Genomic DNA, 23,226 nt, shown 5'->3' on the forward strand with positions numbered 1-23,226 from the left:
CAAGAGGCAATTAGGGGAAATTAGGGGGGGGGGGGTCTACTTCCCTCCTTTCAATTTTAGTTGTAAAAATAATGGGAAAAATTTTTTCCACGGGCAATTTCTCTTGGGAGTGTGGTGGTACCCTCTTCCAAAGAAGTTAAAAACCATCTTAGAACCTTTTAGAAAGGAAAACCATTTAGGTCCAGCGGTTATATAGACCCTTCGGTGTAGACAAACATACAGACATCCTGTTACTTTTATATATATGGATAAAACAAGGATGATAACATCCACAAGTAGCAAAGCTAAGTGATTTAAAAAGCAATATATGTAAAAAGTGTCATCATGTGGTTTTATATTTTTGTAGCGTGACTGATAGACAGACGGAAGGACCAAGTTATTTACATCCTGGATGCTCATTGGTATGGGGAATCTTCAATAAAACAATTCAGCCGTCTATCTTGAATAGAATCTGAATAGATTATATTTTCCCCCAATAGGACCCATGGACGAACGGACGGTTGGATTGATGTACAGTGAAGTATAGAGTAGCTTCGTTACTTAGAGAGGTGCATTTTTTCACTAAACAAAAATAATAAAACAGACAATTTTGAGAGGTGAGTAGTAGTCATTTGTCGCATCGTACTCTAGACAGCCTTCCTTCTGGGTCAATAAAACAGGTTTTAATATATTGATATTCGTGGAAAATTTTCTGTAATACGATGCTCTACGGTGCAGCAACAGATCTATAGTATAGATGTATATACAGACAACTACCCCCTTCATTTTTCAAAGACCTCTTTCGTCTGCTTCTAGATAATTTTCTGCTACTTAGCTATGTTAATGTTAGCGAATGACCCAATAGGAAGGTTGCACAAGACGATTGCGATAGGGAGATACAGTTATTTAACCCTTTCTCCCTCTAGTGATTTACTATAATTTGTAAAAGTTAACAAATTTATGTATAAAAATAAAAAAATACATTTAAATAGAATAATACTATGTTACTATAATAGATATAGAATATACGTGGATATTATGACAGGGAAAAATTGTTGTCAATTTGGTTTGCTATTGTGTAACTGATATATTGGTCAGTTTGTTCATCCAGTAGGAGAAGAGGGTATTGGGCAGTGGTGGAGGATTGGGGGTATCCTGGGAGTATCATTTTATTAGAGTTCATGAAAATCTGGTGCAACAGTAATAATATATCCATTGTTGTTATCTAATAATGAGAGGGCTAGTTTCTGTAACACTATTTTCTTCAGAGTTATTTCGTTCCACATATTTTTCTAATCTAAAATATAAACAAAAGTTAGTTTATAGACAGCTTTCCGCGGATATTAAGATAAGAAATAAACAATTTTTGTATTCCCGAGATGCTAAAGGCCAGGCCTAACAAAACTGTTATAAATCTTATGATTTTTATTTTAATATTCGTGGGAATTTGCCTGTACATGTTTTTTCAGTATGGTTAATAACTGGTTTTGATCAAAAAGTCGGATGAAATGGGATACAAAAAGTTGTTGCCAAAAAGATATAAAAATCAGCATGTTTGAAAATGAACGTATTGACATTCTTGTAAGGATTATAGAGTTGCTATGCTTCTTAAATCATACCTAACTGTTGTAGGAAACATTATGCAAAGTTTCAAATTAATAAGACAATTCTAAATTAAGGAAAAGAGCTAACCGTTAGGGACAGACATACGGAGTGATCTACCTTTATTATAGAAAAGTTTATCTTTAAAACAATGTAAAACATACCTTGCAACAGAGATAAAGCTAAGAACCAAACAGCCAGCTATAATTGTCCTAAAACAAATAATTTACATATTGTAGATATTTAACATATTAGAGTAAAACACTAGAGACACAAGGGGTAAATAACTGTATTTCCCAATCGCAGTGTAATTGTGCCGTCTCTCAATTGGGTCATTGAAAATCAACCAAATTGGTGTGTATTAATGTGGTATCCGCCGAGGATAAATGGCAGACACCGGAGTTCAATTAGATTACGGCAGTGTGACAGACGTGGACACCTTACTATAGAGAAGCTACGCTTCTCTAGCTTTCACTAGATAATGATCAACATCTATTTTCAGTTGTCACTTTATTGAAGGGTTAAGAGATACTGAAGCTATATACAACAAACAATAATTACATGGATAGGAATAAATAATCATAACATGAAAGCATAAATAATACATATACAATGGTCAGTTTGGGCAATAATGATTCCCCCATCCCTGGAAAGGGTGGGGGAGAATTAAGAATACAGTTAACCATAATAAACATGACAGATTCAAATCATTAATTCTAAGCGTAGGGAGGGGGTCACTAGACCCCTTCCCCAGGACTCGGGGGAGGGCCATTGACCCTCCACCGAACCCCAGATCAGGGGTGCCATAGACATGGCTCACGGTTGCCGAATACCACAACTCTCCCCTCGGAAGGCTGGGAGGTGGTTTCTCTATCAGACTTCCGACAGTGGTTGAGGCCTTCGGCCCGCTCCTTAGGGCTAAAATATATACAAACGATAATGATTCAATGGAATCCTAGTGGTGAGTATCTTCTTAGGGTTGATGGGCTCCCAATGTGGGATAGAAGGCAGAGGCTGACTTGGGTTGGATACGTTGGTCAGCGCCGGCAGGTATCAGGTTTGCTGGGGGCACAGTTGTTGCTGGAACGGTCAGCAGTGGGGCCTGCGGGTTGTTGTTGGCAGCGGCTGGGGCACTGGCTGCCAGGTTGATTGTCTGAGCAGCGGCCTGTCCTCCTGAGGGGCCGCGGGGTCTGCCAGAGGGCGGTCCTGGCCTACCTGGGCGGTCATGCCCGCTGTCAGTTGATTTCATAGACACCATTTCCTCGGCTGCTTCCCTGCCGATGGGAATGGCATCCCAGTCCACTGAAAAGTCCCGGGACTTGGCATGGTTGAGCCTGGCTCTAGCCAGCGCTTTCCTATATAAAGCTGGATGGTACAGGAACACTTGTGATATCGCATTCAGGGCTGCCCGGACTCCTCCTTGTGCTGCTGCCAGAGAAATGATGGTTAGGTCCCCCAGCAGTTTGAGGATCAGCAACAGCAAGCACAGTATGGCGGCGCCATCTCCCCACTCGTGGATGGCTTGTCTAAATCCTGCCCAGACATCCAGGGCTGCCTCTCCTTCCTCCGCCAGTCGGTCAATGTTGTAGGACACTATCCCATGGTCTCCTGTGGCCGAACAGCTGCCTTGCTGAACGCAGGAGCCATAGGATAGGCCGGTCAGCATGGCACTCTTGTATGCTGGGAACGCCAGCAGTTGTTGCCAGTCGTTCAACTCAGCCTGCGAATACAAACCACCTGAACTGAAGTCATCTAAGGGTTCTGTCAACAACTGCTTAGGCGTATCCAGCGGGGGTGGCCTCTTCTTGGGAGCAGGGGTTAACTCTATCCAGCCTTCCTCCGCGTGCACAGTCAGGGGGTAGGTGGAGGAGCAGGGAATCTTGGTGGCGTGCTCACTGTATACCCGTGTCACAGCGTCTACAAAACCTGTGGGCTCCACTGGCACTTTGTCCCAACACTCCTTGTGTTCGCGGACAACATACTTGTGCCTTTGGCAGGTCAGCTGCAGCAGGATGTCTCCCCTCAGTACCGAGAACGTGCTTCCCTGGACACGCACCGGGTGGGCCGGATCTAGTTGCTGGAGCTTCCAGCAGTTGGCCGCTACTTCTTCCGCTGCAGTGCTTTTCATGCGCGTTTCCAGGGTAAACCCAATATAACCTGCATGGATCTGTGCTTGAAGGGGAACGTCAACATCCCTGGCCGACACTCTGGGCAGCGCAGCCGCGGCTGGGTCAGCTGCCACGAACAACGCTGGATGGTTGGTGGCATGGGCCTCGAAGTCGCAGTTCACAATTGAGGTGGGGTTGGTCATGTTGATGAAAAACTGGGCCTGATGGTCAACCAGATATGCATCCCTCACCAGGCTGGGCTGGAGGCTGCGGATCAGCCTCAAGGGGCAATCTCGTCCCAGGTGGTCCCACACGTAGGTTGCTTCCCCAGTGATACAGGACAGCTCAGAATGGGGACACTCGAGGGTCAGGTGGTCAGACTGGGACTCCACCCGTCCATCCTCCACCACATAGGTCTCCTCCTTGACCAGCAGCCGCCGCTCCTGGAGCACTAATTCATTGCGGTATAGCTGGCCCTCAAAGTGGACGTCCTCCCCCTCGCAACCCACCCCCTCGGGGCTGTTGACGAGGGCGCCCACCATGTCGATGGTGAAGAACAGGGGGTGGTTCAGCTGGAACGTCAGTGGCTGGGTCTTGCCTGGCAACGTGTATACTCGGTTCCTGGCCAGGTCTCGGCACGCTTCTGGGTCTATCTTGGTTGGCCTCATGAGGGTGGGGACCGAGGTCACCTTGAGGTGACCCCATACCCCACACCTGAATGTCCACTGGGACACGGTGAGCTGACAGCTGAACCCAGTGGTTTCCCTCACCTTGACTTGCTGCAGGACGTGTATTTCATGGCCCAGGGGCACCTCCTGGTGTAGGGGCTCCGTGTCACACATCTTTTCTTTATTGTAAGACGTGACATGGGTGGGGTTGGCACAGTCCCACCCCACCAGGACGTAGCTGGTTGTAGGCCACACGGCTGCCAGCAGGAGGCCCCACAGGACCATCCACCAATGGGAGAGGCTTCCAGGTAACCATCTTCCTCGTACACGCGGCTGGGGATCTCCGGCTCTGGTCACGGCTGCTTCTTGGGGCTGGACACGGCTGGGCTGCTCCTGGCTAGACACAAATTTCCATTGAGCGTTATCTGTATGCGGCCGAGGCACCCCGATACCCTCCCCAATGACAGACTGGCAAGCGACTGGCACTTGCCTGGGTGTCGGCTCCCCTAGCCCTAAGTGCTCCCTTCCCTGGTCCAAGGCATGCCCAGTGGCATGGGGCTGAAGTGCATGTGGCACAGGCTCGCCCTTACTTTCCCAAATTTCAATCTCCCCAGCCTCAGGTGCAGGGGGCACAGGCAAGGCTGGGTGTTTACAATATTTTGGATACAACACATTTAACAAATTCAACTTATCCTGATGGTGAGCAGCTGGGTTCCCTTGGCTGGTAGAGGGCTCTGGATGGCATGTAGCTGGACTCTCCCTGCAGGCTGGTGGCGCTGGCTGGCATGTAGCTGGGCTCTCCCTGCAGACTGGTGGCGCTGGCTGGCTGGGGGTGACGGGTGTCACCCCTTCCTCCGGGACCGCTGGCTCGTTCCAGGACTCAGGTCTCTCGGTGGCGGCGACGGTTGTCGCCCCAGACATCAGGTTGGAGGCTGGCTCGTTCCAGGATCCAGGTATCTCGGTGGCGGCGACGGTTGTCGCCCCAGGCACCAGGTGGGAGGCGCTGGATAGCACCCCCCCATCATCCCAGGTGGCGACGCCGGGTGGCGTCCCATACATCGATGCAGAGGTGCTGGCTAGCACCTCCTGCCTCTCTCGTTCAGCGGCTGCCAGGGCCTCCCCATACACCGTCTCAGGGACGCTGGGCAGCGCCCCTCCACTCTTGCTGGGTAGGCTCAGTCGGGCAGGTTCCATCATGTTGAGGCTGAAAGGCTGGGGCCTCAGCACCTCTGGCTCGGCTATGTTGTTGGGCTGTATCAGCTCTGGCCCCAGATGGTTAAGACTGAAGCCTAGGCCAACCCGGTTGGGTTCAGCCGCGCCGCCCAGTACGTTGATCCTAGCTGGGACAGTCCCGAACTGCGGCATCCCATCGGCTCGGTCCGCAGCTCTGGGGGCGGCTGCTTGCGGTGGTGGTGCTGGGGGCGCGCTCCCTTCCATATGGGCCACTCTGCTGGGCTTCCCTGGAGGGGCACCCTTGTCGGCGGTGCGCCTGCGGCTGGCTACCTGGGCCCAGTCAGCTCTACAATCGGCCGCCGTGTGACCGTCATAGTGGCAACGCTCACACTTGGCAGAACGGTCACGGCGTGGCTGGGTGCGTCTCTCCTCTAGGCTAACTTCCACAGGCGTTGGACAGTCTCGAGCTCGGTGGCCTCTCCCCTGGCAGCGGTAGCAGCGGCCTGGAACCTTGTCATCTGGAGCGACCTTCCCCATCTGGTGGAGACCCGGAGCCAAGGAGCCAATCTCCATTGGCTCCGACTCGTCATATTGGGGCAACTGGATGCAGGCAGATCCAGTCAGCCCGTCGGTCGAGTCCACTAAGCACACACCTTCCTTCAGCTGCTTAGTAACCATGGTCACGGTGAACATGGCCTTGCGAGTGTACTCAGGTACACTCGCAATTTCATGGTTCATCATGAGGCGTTTTACATTGGCGTTACGAATTCCACGATTTAATTCGTCCACCAACAACTCAAGATCCTCATGGTTGTAGGCGTCCCTATACAAGGCGCACTTAGTTGATATGTACGCTTGTATAGGTTCTGTTGAGTGTTGCTTGTAATCCCTAAACGCTTGTTTAAGCGTTTGGGATTCAAAAGCAGGGCGAAATAGCAATTCACACTCGGTCTTGACCTGTTCGTAGGTCAAGGCTTGGCCTGCCTCGCCAAACAGATGGGACGCCATTTCCGCCGCTTGCCCTACCAATGACAGTAGTAGGGCGTTGCGGCGGTTGAGGGAATCATGAGGTGGCACGCGGTAAGCCGCCCATGACATCTCAAGTCGGCGGATATGTGCCGACCAGGATTGCTTGGGCGGCCCTCTAAACTCCGGCAGATTGCTCAGCATCAGCTTGCGGTACTCGGCTGGGGCCGGCTGAGGGTCATCCTGGAGCCATCCTGGGGCTTGGTCACCTCCTGGGACTTGATGCTGGTCCATTGGGTCAACGGTGAAACGGCGGGCACAAAGTTATACAGTACTACAATGAATGGTTTGTCACTTGAGGCTTCCTAGCCTAACAGCCAACACTGTTTGTATCACTAGGTTGGGAGTTTAGTTGCAAAGATATAACTTAGCTGTACTTATCAATAGTTAGGTGTTGAGGTAGATAGATGTTGAGGGTCTGAACTGCTGTCAGGAACTGATTGGGTTTTCCCTTATCACACTAGAGCTAGGAGGAAAGAAACTTGCAATTCTTTATTTGCTAAAAATACCCCTGTTAAATGCTATGGAGTAGCTCCGCTCTGGTGTGAGAGTGTGTGTGTGTGTGTGTGTGCGTGGAATCTTCTGTCCTTGTAACGCGCGTTCGTGCCGTCAAATCCGCGCACACGGGGAAAACGCGCTCTCACCCCTCAGCTCGCTCTCTCATTGGTCCGCTTCGTCCGTTGGATTTATGATATTTTCCGCACTCTGTTGCGCTACCCGTGAATGGCGCTCTGTGTATCCGATCGCTAGCTCCACACTACAAACGGACTTAGTCTAGTGTGGGTAGGAAGGGGGAAGCGCGTGAGGGGACGGGGGTAACTCCGTCCGTTCCCCCTGTGAGGGAGGGGGGTAACTGTGTGCTGGTGTAATAGGGCCTTTTCTTCTTAATCTTAGGCTTATCTGTTATATCACCCTGATTGTATTTGCCTTCAATGGAGAGGGGCCCCTCCCCTTCCCTTGGAATAAGGGGTGTATTGTTGTTGTGCTGTGGGCTTGAGATTGTTTTGATTATATTACATCTAGCTTCTATTTTTGTTCTTATCACAATTGCATAACAGATTTGTTGACCAACTCTGTTCTATTTTTAGCTGTTATCACAATACACAGTAATCCAAGCCTGTTCTATTCTTAGATTTATCACAACACAACAATTTGTTTGCCAAGCTTTGCTCATAAATCTATTGTTTGGCCATCACACTAGGGTGGTAATCCCTGCAAATGTGATATAATATCTGTTTTCTAGATGGGTGGCTGCGTTGTAGCTTCTCAGGAGACTCGGGGTTGACGTAGTTTTTCTCTGTTCTGGTGCACTACACCCGTATGTTAGCTCGCAGCTTGCAGCTATGTGGCATGTTTCAGCCTATCGGCGGCAGGGAATGTCCCGTCCTGCTAGCGCCGCTGATCCAAATCCGGCTGATGGCGGCAGGGAATGTCCCGTCCTGCTAGCGCCACTGGTTCGGATCCTGCTATTTCTTGCAGTAAAGCTGGCCTATTTTCAGCCGTCTACACGTATTTGGCTTGTTTCAGCCTGTCCGCAGGCCTGTTTCAGCCCTTTTGGCGCTCAATTCTCCGTTAGATATCAGCGCTGCTCGCGGTTATTCGTCAGATTTCGCTGTTTCGCTTCCACAACTGCCGGATGCAGAGTTAAACTTTGCTGTCCAGGGTGGGTAATTCAGGTTGCTTGCGTCAGTTTTGCCAGATTCACTGCTGGGAGTACCTTAGCCTCAGATGCGCGTCTGCTCTACACTTGTGGTTCGCCGTAATCTCACACAGCTGTCACCAAAGTTGTGGTATCCGCCGAGGATAAATGGCAGACACCGGAGTTCAATTAGATTACGGCAGTGTGACAGACGTGGACACCTTACTATAGAGAAGCTACGCTTCTCTAGCTTTCACTAGATAATGATCAACATCTATTTTCAGTTGTCACTTTATTGAAGGGTTAAGAGATACTGAAGCTATATACAACAAACAATAATTACATGGATAGGAATAAATAATCATAACATGAAAGCATAAATAATACATATACAATGGTCAGTTTGGGCAATAATGATTCCCCCATCCCTGGAAAGGGTGGGGGAGAATTAAGAATACAGTTAACCATAATAAACATGACAGATTCAAATCATTAATTCTAAGCGTAGGGAGGGGGTCACTAGACCCCTTCCCCAGGACTCGGGGGAGGGCCATTGACCCTCCACCGAACCCCAGATCAGGGGTGCCATAGACATGGCTCACGGTTGCCGAATACCACATTAACACAGTCAAGTAGCAGGGAATAATTTAGTAGCAGACAAATAAGGTCATTGAAAAAGGAAGGGAGGTAGTTATCTCATACTATAGATATGGAAAAGGTATTATTACTTTTATTGAAGCCATAAAATCGACATAAACCTTTTGAAATTGCATATCCATAGAATGGCATCCGTTTTAATAGGGAAACTGAAGTGAAATAAAAATATTAATACTACCCCCCCCCCCCACTTCCACATATTATTTTCAATATATTTCAAATATTTGGGACGGGGGGTTTCTTCTTCCCTCAACAAGACTTTTTAAGTAAAACTGCCAATAAGTGTCTTACACTAAGAAAAAAAATGACAATCTAAAGAGACTTTTGAAAGATGATCTCTCATTTGTTGGCATAGAATCTTTAGGTATAGAAGGAGTATTTTCATCATTAATGGGGATGCACATCAATTTATCTTTCACTAGCGGATACGCCCCTAGAGGCCTCTAGGGGCACTTGAGGAGGAGAGAGTCAAATTTAATAACCCAATTTCTTACTTTAAATTTTTAAAGAAAAAGTGAAAAAAATTTGGGGGGGGGCAAAAAAAAAATTTTTTGATTTGGGTGCCCCCCCCCTCCTCATTTTTAATTTTAGTTTAAAAAATTAAAAAAAAAATTTTTTTTTGGGGCGGGGGATTTTTTATTTTTTGGGGGGTTGGGGGTGTCCCACCCCCCCCCCCCAAAAAAAAAAAATAGTTATAAACCTTCCTTGGACCTATGAGAAGCTACCCTGTTAAGGAGAACCCGATCGGTTCAGCGGTTAGCGAAATCCTTCGGCACAGACACACAGATACACAGACACACAGACATCCTGTTACTTTAGTGTAAGGATTGTGTCATCCCTCAAGATCCCTGAGTGGTATACAACAGGTAGGGAGGGGACATGGGTTGCTTATTACACTAGTACCCTAAGTTTTATAACAACGTTTTCTTATTTGTTGGCTAAACAACTTTGAGAACTATTATTGAATTTTGATTGATTAGTTCATTTTCATCAGTGTCCAAACCACTCAATTTAATATACAGAAGGGGTTATTTTGTGTATCATCATTGTATCATAACTGTGAACAATGGGTTTATTCTGGTACCCAAGGTTTATACTGGTACTCAAAGTTTATTCTAGTACCCACAGTTGATTGGGAAGTGCTATACATACCTTAGATAGTAGACAGTGCTGGGGTATATGCATCCACAGTAGAGTTGTAGATAACTGTGAACAATGGGTTAGATATATAGATAGATAGATAGATGTCATACATACCTTAGGTAGTAGACAGTACTCGGGTATGCATCCACAGTAGAGTTGTAGATCACAGTGAACAAGGGATTGGTCATCATGGGGATAAGGTTCTCCAAACACCCCTGGATACTGTACAGCTGTCCAAGTTCAGTCTAAATAACAAAAATAGATAGATATATGGATAGATATATAGACAGATGGATAGATGGATAGATAGATAGATAGATTTTCCAGACACCCCTGGATACTGTACAGTTGTCCGAGTTCAGTCTAAATGACAAAAAAAGTATAATTACTTTGCCCCTAGAGGCCTCTTGGGGCACTTGAGGAGGAGAGGGTAATTTTTTAATGGCGATTTCTCTTGGGAGGGTGGGTGTAACCTCCCCCAAAAAAGTTATAAACCTTCCTGGGACTTATGAGAAGCTACCCTGTTAAGGAGAACACAATCGTTTCAGCGGTTAGCGAGATCCCTCGGTACAAACAAACAAACAGATAGACAGACATATAGATAGTCAGACAGATAGACAGACATATAGACAGATAGACTGACATCGTTCTACTTTGTATTATAGGATTCTAATTTTCCCTCTCTTCATAATGATATCATTTTGGCCTATATGATATGTGTTTTCCTAACAACTTTGGGGACTTTTATTTATTTTGATTGATTGTTTGGTTGAGTCTCTAAACGTTTCAACCACTAATTTTAATCTACAGAAGGTGTATTTTTGTGTATCATCATTGGAAATAAACATCAATTTATCGGCCATTGCCCCTGAATTTATATATTAACTGCACTAGTCAAAAAGTGCTAACCTGATCAACTTGTTTTGATAGGATAGATTTACTTGTGACTAGAAACATGTTACTCACTCCCCCTAACATCAATCCAGTCACATATACACCAGCTGACCTAAATAGATAGATAGATAGATAGATATGTGAATAGATAGATAGATGGATGGATAGATTTACTGGTGACTAGAAACATATTACTCACACCTCCTAACATCAATCCAGTTACATATACACCAGCTGACCTTAATAGATAGATAGATGGATAGTTAGATAGATAGATAGATATATAGATAGATGGATGGATAGATTTACTGGTGACTAGAAACATATTACTTATTCCTCCAAACATCAATCCAGTTACATATACACCAGCTGACCTAAATAGATGGATAGATAAATATTTACCTAGCTAAAGCAATTGTCAACTGACTACACATCAAATATACAATTTTTAAAGTTCAACATTATGATATCATAGATTATATAAGGATTAAGGATAGATAGATAGATATGGATGGATAGATTATAAATTATCATAAAGAAGAAAAGATAGACAGATAGTTACATACCTAGCTAAGGCAATTGTCAACTGGCTACCCATTAAAGAGACAACTGCCAATAGTCCAACATTACAGTCTGCTATACCAAAATAGGAACTTAGGATTGGTAGAATCAGGACAGAACTAAAATTAAGAATTATATAGATTATCATTATCATTAGCATTGAATGGTAGATTCTTTTATTAAAATAGCCGAGATATTAAAACATTTTAACACTCCACTTGAAGTCCTCAAAATTGTTAAGCCGACGAATAAGAAAACACTATTATAAAACTTTATGGACTAATGTAATGAACAGCCCAGAGTACCCTCCCTCCATCACTTTGAATGGTAGATTCTTTTACTAATATGCTATGAGTTCAAAAGGTTTTATTAGAAACTTGTAAATTGGATGATGACCTCCTGGGGGTTAGATATTACTTTGGGTAGGTCCTTTGTCTGGAGTTCCTAACTGTCTTAACAGGCAAGTTTTCCCCTTTATGGGCTATGGCATTCCCTCTACTCTGACTATTGCGCATCTTTGATTTATATGATAGTAAGTTCATTTTGTTTGTTAATCACTTAACTGATTTAAAGGTTTGGTGTAGTTCTGTTCAATATACTGGTACCCAAAGTTAATACTGGTGTTCCCAAAGTTTATACTGATACCCAAAGTTTGTACTGGTACCTAAAGTTTTTACTGGTACCCAAAGTTAATACTGGTACCCAAAGTTTATAATGGTACTCAAAGTTTGTTAATAATACCTAACACATTTAAGAACTGTGGCTGCACTGGAAGCTTTAATGTAGTTCTGTTCATTATACTGGTACCCAAAGTTTATACTGGTACCCAAAGTTTTATACTAGTACCCAAAGTTTATACTGGTACCCAAAGTTTATACTGGTAACCAAAGTTTATTACTAATACCTAACACATTTAAGAACTGTGGCTTCACTGGAAGCTTTGGTGTAGTTCTGTTCATTATACTGATACACAAAGTTTATACTGGTACCCAAGTTTATACTGATACTCGAAGTTTATTAATAATACCTAACACATTTAAGAACTGTGGCTGCACTGGAAGCTTTGGTGTAGTTCTGTTCATTCCAACTCAGAACCTGAAAAATAAAAAAAATATAAAATCTTGAAAGAAGGTGCATTAACTTTTTTGCTTTTTATTTAAGCTAGCTAGCCGGTGCTTTTAGTAAGTAGTAGATGTAAAATTTTTCATAGAATTCAGATATGCAATCGGTTTTTTTGTAGACCTCTTATTTTTTAAGTAATTTAAGTTTTTTTTAAAAATAATTAATTCGGTTTTGAGGTACTAAAACGCAACAAAATAAAAGAAGAAAATGGCCAGTATGAAAAAAAATAGTAAGATCTTTAATTTGACACCTTACTTTTAAAATTCTGTTGAGTAATTATTGAAAAAATCTATTTTTTTAACCTCGGTTTAATAAAAACTTTAAACCTTAATATTTACTCAAACAGACATAAAAACATGGGTTCATATATACCTTTAGAATCAGAAAAATATTACGAATCCATTCAAAGCAAAATTGAAAAAAAATAAAAACTTAAAAAAATAAAAATGGCCTAAAATATTATATTTTTACAGGCAACACTTAATTGTAACTATTAAACTAGCCAATCAAAAATCTCTAAAATTGACGAATCAAGAAGCTTCTTCTCAAAACTTAACCAATACAATTGACAAAAAAAAGGATAATGTTCAAACAATATATACAATAGATACTACAATAAAAATAGTGATACTTACATAACATGTAAAGAATGAAAAATTATGAACAAGTATGCTTCAGTCTGTTTATAAACTTCAAAAAAATGCAGTTAAAAATGCATTATTGTTTCTTGTGTTTAAAAAATATCTGTTACAATGTATGTACATTTGTTTAGGTTTTGTTCAGGTTTTGTTCAAGTCAACCATTTAAAGCCGAAAATTATGTGTCTTAAAATAAACTTATTTTTTTTATTATAGTTTTATAAAACTTTTTCAATTTTGCTGAGAATAGATTCGTAATATTTTTCTGATTCTAAAGGTATATATGAACCCATATTTTTTATGTCTGTTTGAGAAAATATTTAGGTTTAAAATTTTTATTAAACCGAGGTTAAAAAAATAGATTTTTTCAATAATTACTCAACAGAATTCTAAAAGTAAGGTGTCAAATTAAAGATCTTACTATTTTTGTTCATACTGGACATTTTCTTCTTTTATTTTGTTGCGTTTTAGTACCTTAAAACCGACTTAATTATTTTTTTAAAAAACTTAAATTACTTAAAAAATAAGAGGTCTACAAAAAAAACGATTACATATCTGAATTCTATGAAAAATTTTACATCTACTACTTACTAAAAGCACCGGCTAGCTATCTTAAATAAAAAGCAAAAAAGTTAATACACCTTCTTTAAACCCTAGATTTTTTAATGTAGATTACTAGGACCGTAATATTAAAGCAAAAGAATAGAAAGGCAGGGATTAAATAATTGTATATACATGGGGTTGTCCGTATTTGTATTTGGGCTTTGAAATCAGCTAATAACCTTAGAAACACAGCTGAGTCCCTACAAATAAACATCAATTATGGTCGGTCCGTCTGAACGTTCGTCCGCCCGTTATGGACAGCTCTTTGGATTAATTTAGAAATTCTAGAATTGTCCTATCAATTTCAAACTCTGCTGATGATTCCTATAACAGTTACAAGAAAGTTCCTATGGCCATTTATATGTTTTTGTATCATATAATTATCCTATTCATCTGAATCTCTAAAATCAAATGAAAGTATGCCATTTGAAACCAACCAAACAAAATTCAATAAAAGTTCCTAAAGCTATTGAGCCAACGTATAATAAGATAATACATGGTTATAAAACTTTGGAAACACGTGTAATTTACAGTCCAATGTCCCCTCCCTCCCTCACTTATTCATATTCTGTATATCCCCCCTCACAAAAAAAATTGAAGCATGGAAATGATAAGACATATTTCATTTTAATCTCTATGTGAATTTGTACAATAAACATTGTAGTATTGAAAAGAAAAAAAAGACAAGAATGACAACATTCATATGTAGCACAAAACCATCATGGATGGGAATACATACAAGGAGATTTAAACAGTTTTTGTTGATCCTATTATATAAAGTGGTAAGCTTTTTTTGTCTGTAGCGAAGGATTTTGCTAAGCACTGAACCGATATGGTTCTTCTTAACAGTGAAGCCTCTTATAGGTCCAGGTAAGTTTTAAAACTATTTTTAACAGACCCCCCCCCCTCATATTTCCCCAGAGGCCTCTAGGGGCTTAGCTGCTAGTATCAAGAATACAAATTTAATTATATCAGAGAAAAATTCACGAAACCTTTCTTATGTATTCTTATATGTACATATTTTGAAAAATGACAGAAAGACCGACAAAGTAAATTACATACTGGATCATCATTGGTATAGTGAATCTTTATAAAAAAAAATCAGCCGCCTATCTTGAATAACAACTGAGAACACATTTTCTCCATAGCGTTAATGCCATCCTATAGGACTTATAAGAAGCTACATTGTAAAGGAACACCACTTCGGTTCAGCGGTTAGCGAGATCCTTTGGTACAAACAGACATACATAGAGCCTGTTACTTTATCATAAGGATAAAAGTCAAATATTAATTTCCAAACTAAAAGTTATTGGTATGCTTCGCTTATAAAGAAGGGAAATTATCTTTTTTTATGATAAAATTTGTAAAGAATTGACCCAAATCTTTAAAACTATTTTTCTTTGTCATTTTTAGTTGAGAATATCAGGGATGGAGGGGACATTGGGCTGTTTGTTAAACTTGTCCCCAAATTTTTATAACTTCGTTTTCTTATTCGTTGGCTTAATAACTTTGGGGACTTTAATTGAAGTTTCATTTGTTTCTTTATTAAAATAAGTGTCTAAACATTTCAACCACTAATTATAATTTAAAGAAACCAATGTTTTATAAACACTTATTGGTGTTAGTTCTTTTATTGATTGATTCCAAACTAGAATGTATTGTTCAAACTTTTAAAGAAACAATTTTACTCACAGAAGGGGTAAATTTGATTATCATCAGTGTGGATTTATTATTGGCCATTGTCTTATCCTTTGCTATCCCTGTACTATATATTCTTATTCTTCAGAGGAAATGAGATTCTAAAAATGTTTAAAATTTGAATGGTAAGATGACCAACTGCGCTATCTCATTTCCTTCTTGTTCTACAATATTATAATAAATGTATAAGTATAGATGTATATTATGAACAACTATCCCCCCCCCCCCTTCTTCATCCTTTTTGCTAGCAGACAACAAAGAAATTTTAAACTTTGCCTTTCTAAATTAAGCCGTTTGAAGTCTTCAGGTGGTTTTTGAAAAAGAAAAGGAAAATTTTATCTTTTCTGTCCAAACGTATTTAAAGTATTTAAACTACCATTATCAATGTCTAAAAATTATGCTCCTGACTATAATATTAGATATTAAAAATGAAGAAAATAAGCCATTAATCATTAAATTCTGATAACTATAAGTGGAGTAAAATTATTTTCAAAAAGTTTTCATAAAAAAAACATACTGAATATATAAAGGCGAATAAAAACATGTAAGATGTATCTTTTGGTTTATGCTTCAAAATAAAATAACATTGAAGACCATTTTAAAGATTAGGTTTTTAATGAAAAACAAATCTTTTTAATGTAAAACTGCCATCTATCTATCTATTCATACATTCATCTATCTATCCATCTATGTATCTATCTATCTATATAACTATCAATCTATATATCTATCTATTCATCTATCTAACCATCCATCCATCTAACTATTTATTCATCAATCTATATATTTTTCATCATTCATTTATCCATCTATTTATCTATCCATCCATCTATTTATCCATCTATCTATCCATATCTATCTATGTATCCAATGTATAAAAGTTTCTTTGTCATTTACATCCAACAATCCATCCATCTATCTATCTATCTAACTATCTATCTATCCATCCATCCATCTATTTATCCATCTATCTATCTATGTATCCGATGTATAAAAGTTTCTTTGTCATTTACGTGCAATTTAACCAAATTGAATGTCTTGCTTAAATTCGGTTTCCCAACAATTCAGCAAAAAATCCAGGAATAAGGTATAGCCAACAAGCGAAATAAGCTAAAATGATATTTAGGGGACCCCCAACGACAGCTGAAAATCCCGAATAGGTTTTGTGATTTTTTCGTTTTTAATTCCGTTGTTGGTATGAGCTTGTGGTTTAATAATATGCGACTGTATTAAAAGGGTGGGGGTAGAAGAGCAGAAAAATAACCTTAACCCTTACAGATCGAGCCCCTATTCCCATCTTATCAGATCGGGGGGGGGGGGGGATCCCCACCCCCCGATCGGTAAGGGTTATACCGCCACCAGACTTTAATTTGGGAATAAACTAGCCTTAACCATAAATGGACATAAAATAAGCTACGCCCTTCCTGGGAGAAGCTACCCTGTTAAGGAGAACCGGATCGGTGCAACGGTTAGCAAGATCCTTTGGTACAAAAAGACATAGAAACAAAACAAAAAACATCCTTTTACTTAATCATAATGATTACAGAGTTGCTACGTTTTCTTAATTGTACCCAACTATTGCAGGAATCTTCTGGGATAAAATTGGTAGGATGTATCTTACTTGCTTATGTTGGACTTATGGACCGGTTCTAATTATATGAAAGCTTCGCTATTTAAAACTAGCTACATTGTACGCCAACCAATTGAATGGCCCTAGCCTAAAGTCGGTCATATATAAAGTTTTAAAAGTTGGCATATAATACAAATAAAATTTATATTTCCTTTTTATAAAAAGAAATGGGTTATTTATCACAACGTATTAAAGACAGCTTTCCGTGGATATTTAAATGAACAAATATATGATTCAAAATAAATATTTTGTTAGCTCCAGGAACAGAATGTCCGAGCAAACAAAACTGGTAATAATTTTATGATTTTTATGTTAATATTCTTGGAAAAATGTCTAAAATATGATGCTATACAGACGTTTTTAGTATAGCTTTGAACTGTTCATAATACACCGGATATTAATCAGTTTCAAAGCCATACTGGAAAAACAGTTTTTATTCATTTTGCAGAACACATAGTAAAAAAAAAGAAATTTAAAAAATAAAATATTGGTTATAAAAAGGAAATGCCGGTAATATCTTACTTTTCAAACATTTTAGTTTTTCATGAGAAAGACTATACAATTCCTTATTGGACAAACTTTTTAGTTTAAACCAGCTGTAACCAACAACTAGACGAATTCTAAAAACATTTGTTAATTTCAGCTGATTTTTAAAAGATTTTGGGGGGCAACAAATTGTAGCTTGTTGGCTATACCTTATTTCTTATTTGAAGCAAAGTTTTTCTGTATATGGTATGAACACTGAGTTCAAAAGTGGGAAAAATAAAAGAAATTACTTGTCTTACTCTAGATACATGTATAGGATATATAATTTAATAGATACAAAGATAGATAGACAGATAGATAGATATATAGATAGATAGATAGAAAGATAGATAGATAGATAGATAGATAGAAAGATAGATAGATAGATAGATAGATAGATAGATAGATAGATAGATAGATAAATAGATAGATAGATAGATAGATAGATAGATAGATAGATAGATAGATAGATAGATAGATAGATAGATAGATAGATAGATAGATAGATAGATAGATAGATAGATAGATAGATAGATAGATAGATAGATAGATAGATAGATAGATAGATAGATAGATAGATAGATAGATAGATAGATAGATAGATAGATAGATAGATAGATAGATAGATAGATAGATAGATAGATAGATAGATAGATAGATAGATAGATAGATAGATAGATAGATAGATACATAGATAGATAGATAGACAGACAGACAGACAGACTGTATATAGTATGGACACTGAGTTCAAAAGTGGAGAAAATAAAAGAAATTGCTTGTCTTACTCTAGATACATGTATAGGATGAAAGATATATAATTTAATATAATAGTTAGATAGACAGACAGATAGACAAACAGACAGACTGTTTATCTATATATATAGTATGGACACTGAGTTCAAAAGTGGGGAAAATAAAAGAAATTACTTGTCTTATCCTAGATACATGTATAGGATAGAAAGATATATAATTTGATAGATAGATACATAAAGACTCAGAGAGACAGACAGAGAGATCAGGGAGGGGTGGAACATTGGACAGTTTATTAAAGAGTAGTGTCCAAAGTTTTATAAAAAAATATTTTTTTTTTGCAACAACTTTGGTTCATTAAGTTGAGTGTCCTAACGTTTTAACCAAAAGTTTTGATACATCAATTTATAAGCCATTGTCTTATACCTTTAGATTCCTGGAAATATATGTATTCTTATCTTTAGTTAGATATATAGCTAAATAAAAATATTTATAGACATCTCCTGGTTTTATTGATAGATAGAAGGCAAATAATATAAAATAAATAAAAACATGATAGATTTTATCTTTAACCAGAGGAATCTACGCCCCCATTGGCCTAAGATGGGGGGGGGGGGGGGTAGATATACCACACTTTTCTGGGATCTTGCTGAGTCAAGTATCAACTGTTGGGAATATCAAAGGATGACTCCATGCAAAATTTGAGCCGGATCCGGCCAAAACCAGCCGTGAATTTTATGAAAAACCGTTTTTTTCCGGTTTTTAGGGGGTATCTGTAAATCGATTCAGCTGGAGCAAAACCGGTTAGAGGTACAAAAAATTTTACTTCACATGAAATTTAGCCAATGCAATTGCCTACAAAAGTTATTAATTAATTAAAATTTCAAATTGTGATTTTTTGATGGATTTCTTTGATGAAATGACAGGCCGGTAAATTTTTAGGCCATTTTTTGCGAATTTTGGGCCGTCGCGCCCAAACGGTTTGAGATAATCTCACGGGACCTTTTGCCCGACCTAAGCCTGGTTATTTGTAAGGTCTAAGAAAAAAAAATCCCGGATTGGATGAACCACGACGTCGCTGCGTGCCGTCAAAAATCGCTGGTCGGCTCATTTTGCCCCCTCAAACCCTCACCTCGTGCCATTTTTCTGTGTAAAGCTCATAATTATAATCTTTTGCGTAAGTCTGTTTTTTTTCCTAGACCTCATAAATAACCAGACTTAGGTTGGGCAAAAGGTCCAGTGAGATTATCTCAAACCGTTTGGGCGTAACGGCCCAAAAACCGCAAAAAATGGCCTAAAAATTGACCGGCCTGTCATTTCATCAAAGAAATCCATCAAAAAATCACAATTTGAAATTTTAATTAATTAATAACTTTTTTCTCATAAGAGATAATGACACAAGACTTTCACTTGGTGAAAATTCAGCATTGTGGGCCGCCTAGACTTTATATTTGGTGACCCTGGGGTGACGGGTTCAGTGCCCCCTACACCCACGAAGTGGGCATACTTTTGAAAATCACGTTTTTTCAGTTTTTCCCCTTAAAAGAGGGGAAGGAGTCGTTTTAGAGACTTCAAGCATCTCTTTGATGTTGAACAACTTTTTGAGGCAGACATTTCTTTATTTATGTTTCATTCGCCTCCGGCTGACCGTTTAGCCGTTATTTGCCGCCGAAGGCGTGATTTTTGGCGATTTTTGCCGTTTCCGAGGTTTTAATGGACATTTAGGAGGGGAAAGAGTTGTCCAATCAAGTTGATGATGAAGTACATTTTTGTAGGCAATTGCATTGGCTAAATTTCATGTGAAGTAAAATTTTTTGTACCTCTAACCGGTTTTGCTCCAGCTGAATCGATTTACAGATACCCCCTAAAAACCGGAAAAAACCGGTTTTTCATAAAATTCACGGCCGGTTTTGGCCGGATCCGGCTCAAATTTTGCATGGAGTCATCCTTTGATATTCCCAACAGTTGATACTTGACTCAGCAAGATCCCAGAAAAGTGTGGTATATCTAGGGGGGGGGGGGGTGTTGTTGACCCTTTCCAAACATTAAGTTAATCAGCTAACAAGATATTTCATAATCTTTACAGACATCATATTGATTCTATTTGAATATTATTTTGATATAGTTTTTAGGTTTGAAAATTAGTCTTTTGAACTAGTTTTGAAAATATTGTATTGTTATCTCCTTTTTTCTTTTAATATTTTTATCTATGGAATGGTTGAGAAATCAGTGCTTACTTTGGAATCTCTTGGGAGACAACAATCTTCCTCTTGAGGCCTTGGACAGTGTTTTGACATTACAGTAAAAAAATTTGAAATTTTTCTTATACCAACAAGCATTAGTTTAGAAAAAGTTTAGTTTAGTAAAAGTGTCTCCAAAAAATGACGTCATACAAAAAAAGCACCAATGATAAGCCAGTATAAATTGTAATTGACCAATGGTAAAATTTATGCTGACCTCTCTTTGGTCGCTTGTATTGTATGACGTCATGTTTTGGCGACACTTTATGCTGTGTTATTAGTTTAGGTTTAGAAAGGACAGTCCTGCAGGCATAGTGCTCCCAATAGGGTTACAAACCCATGCAGGGGCTAGAATAATATTTTTTTTTCAATTATATTAATAACATGAAGTAGATTTTTTAGGCTTTAGTAGCCTGCTAAATGTCATTAAAGCTAGCATTAGACTTAATTTGTAGTATCTATCTTCAGTTTAAAAGTGCAAATTGATAGATATTATATATATTCTGATTTTCAGGCAACTTTTGAGGCGTTGAAGAGCATTTTTGTTTTTTAACTTCAAACTTTCTTTTATATTTTTTTATCAAGATTATGGAAACAGTAAAAAGTCAGGCAGTTTATTTATTAACTTGCGACACAACTAGAATTTAGAATAGTAATAAAAATAGGTTATATAGAGTCAGGAATAAGCTAATGGCCGATAAATTAATTTACATCCCCAAAGATGATACACAAAATTACCCCATCTGTAGATTACGATTAGTGCTTAAAACGTTTGGACACTCAACCAGTCACAATTCAATAAAAGTCCCCAACAAGCCAACAAACAAGAAAACATTGTTATAAAACTTTGGGGACTTAAACAACAAACATCCCAATGTCCCCTCCCTCCCTGTGCAGAGTATGATAAATTTATGTGGAGATAACAATTTAGGAAATGTCCCAGAATTACCTAAAAACCTGCATGGATATAGGGATACATTGATAAAAAAACTTTGAAGATATTCAAATAAAACAAGGATGACAACATCAATAAAAGCAAAGCCCCAAAATCAGAAGAAAGGACAAACAAACAATAATTCTTGCAGAGGGTCAGAACTTAATAAACAGAACATTAATTTGTAAGATTTGTACTCCTATAGTTTTTTGATTGGTAATCATATAGTTGATATCCAAACATTTCAACCACTAATTGTAATCTACAAAAGGGGTAATTTTGTGTAACAGCATCAGGCATGATCATCAATTTATCGTCCATTGTCTTATCCCTTTAGATCTCTGTATGCTACGCTAATCACGGGTATCCGTATTAATAGTTTGATATAAGTATTTCATTTATTTTATTGATTAGATTATCCTTCACTCTGTGTGCAGGGGACAATTTTGTGTATCATCATTAGATATATACATCATTTTATCGGCCATTGTCCCTTTAGATCCCTGTATGATTCGCTAATCACGGGTGTCCGTATAAATAGTTTGGTATAAGTATTTCATTTATTTTAATGATTAGATTATCCTTCACTCTGTGTACAAGGGTAATTTTGTTTATCATTATTATGAATGTACATCAATTTATCGGCCATTGCACACTGGTCTGAAAACGCAGTTTTGGGTCAACAATTCGTTTTCAGCCGTCTTTTGGCCGATTTTAATGCCCAATACAGCAAATTAGGGGTTTTATGGGTCGGGGAGTCCATTTATGAAAAAAAAATACATGACCTCGAAGGTCAAAGACCGTTAAAATGACCTTTAAAGTCTGATTTTTGCCGTTCCCGAGGTTTTATTGGACATTTAGGGCGGGAAGGAGTTGTCCAATCAAGAAGACTCTGAAATACTTTTTTGTAGACAATTGCATTGGCTAAATATCATGTGAAGTAAAAATTTTTGTAAGTATAACCAGTTTTTCACCAGCTGCAAATTTCAAATTTGCGCGTTTTTAATTTTTAATATCTTGATTATTTTATCTAAATTTTCTTGATTTTATCCATTTAGAAAATATTTTAAATCATTGTTATTTCATCTTACTAGAGGCTTATAAAATTATGGCATATTTTTATAAGGATATGCATTTGTTTGTGTGTTTGAATGTGTGTGTGTGTATTCTTGTTTCTCCTCACTCTATGCTACGAAATAACAAGGCGCGAAACACACACACACACACACACACATGAAGAAACATAAAGAGTAGGCTGAAAGAATAATATCAATTATATGAATATAAAACAATAAAATTGACATTTAAAAATTTATTTTAACTAACCTACATGAAATATAACAGATTTTTATACTATTTAGCTATTTTGTATGTTTTCATTTTGTTTATTAGATATTACTCCGCAAAAATAGATCCTTCCCCCCTCTACGTGCGTCGGAATAATTCTAAATTACAACATCGATGAAATTTAATCGATCTATTAGTTTTTAAGATAATGCAAAAAACGAACAAAACCGGATGCCATATATATCGTGAAATATTAAGCTAATTGCAATACCAACAAATTCTCTTTAATAAACATGCGAAAAGCTCAGAGAGTACTCAATAAGAAAATTTTGCCAAACTTACCCTTATC

At 38.9% G+C, this 23,226-nt stretch overlaps 1 protein-coding gene across 1 annotated transcript in view; it reads right to left on the reverse strand.

Moving 5' to 3' along the window:
- The window catches only part of LOC145329143 (lysosomal proton-coupled steroid conjugate and bile acid symporter SLC46A3-like), a 49,247-nt gene continuing 26,021 nt past the window's right edge, over positions 1-23,226 (reverse strand). Inside the window, exons 12-17 of the mRNA XM_080173195.1 lie at positions 12,478-12,545; positions 11,456-11,569; positions 10,905-11,001; positions 10,110-10,240; positions 1,746-1,793; positions 1-1,276 (exon numbers count right to left, since the gene is read on the reverse strand). Of these exons, the coding sequence (XP_080029321.1) occupies positions 1,201-1,276; positions 1,746-1,793; positions 10,110-10,240; positions 10,905-11,001; positions 11,456-11,569; positions 12,478-12,545 (534 nt within the window). The 3' untranslated portion in view covers positions 1-1,200. The remainder of the gene's footprint in view (positions 1,277-1,745; positions 1,794-10,109; positions 10,241-10,904; positions 11,002-11,455; positions 11,570-12,477; positions 12,546-23,226) is intronic.

The sequence above is a fragment of the Acartia tonsa genome, chromosome 9 (assembly GCF_053477335.1).
Source record: "Acartia tonsa isolate MP-2025a chromosome 9, ASM5347733v1, whole genome shotgun sequence".
Classification (NCBI taxonomy): Eukaryota; Metazoa; Arthropoda; class Copepoda; order Calanoida; family Acartiidae; genus Acartia; species Acartia tonsa.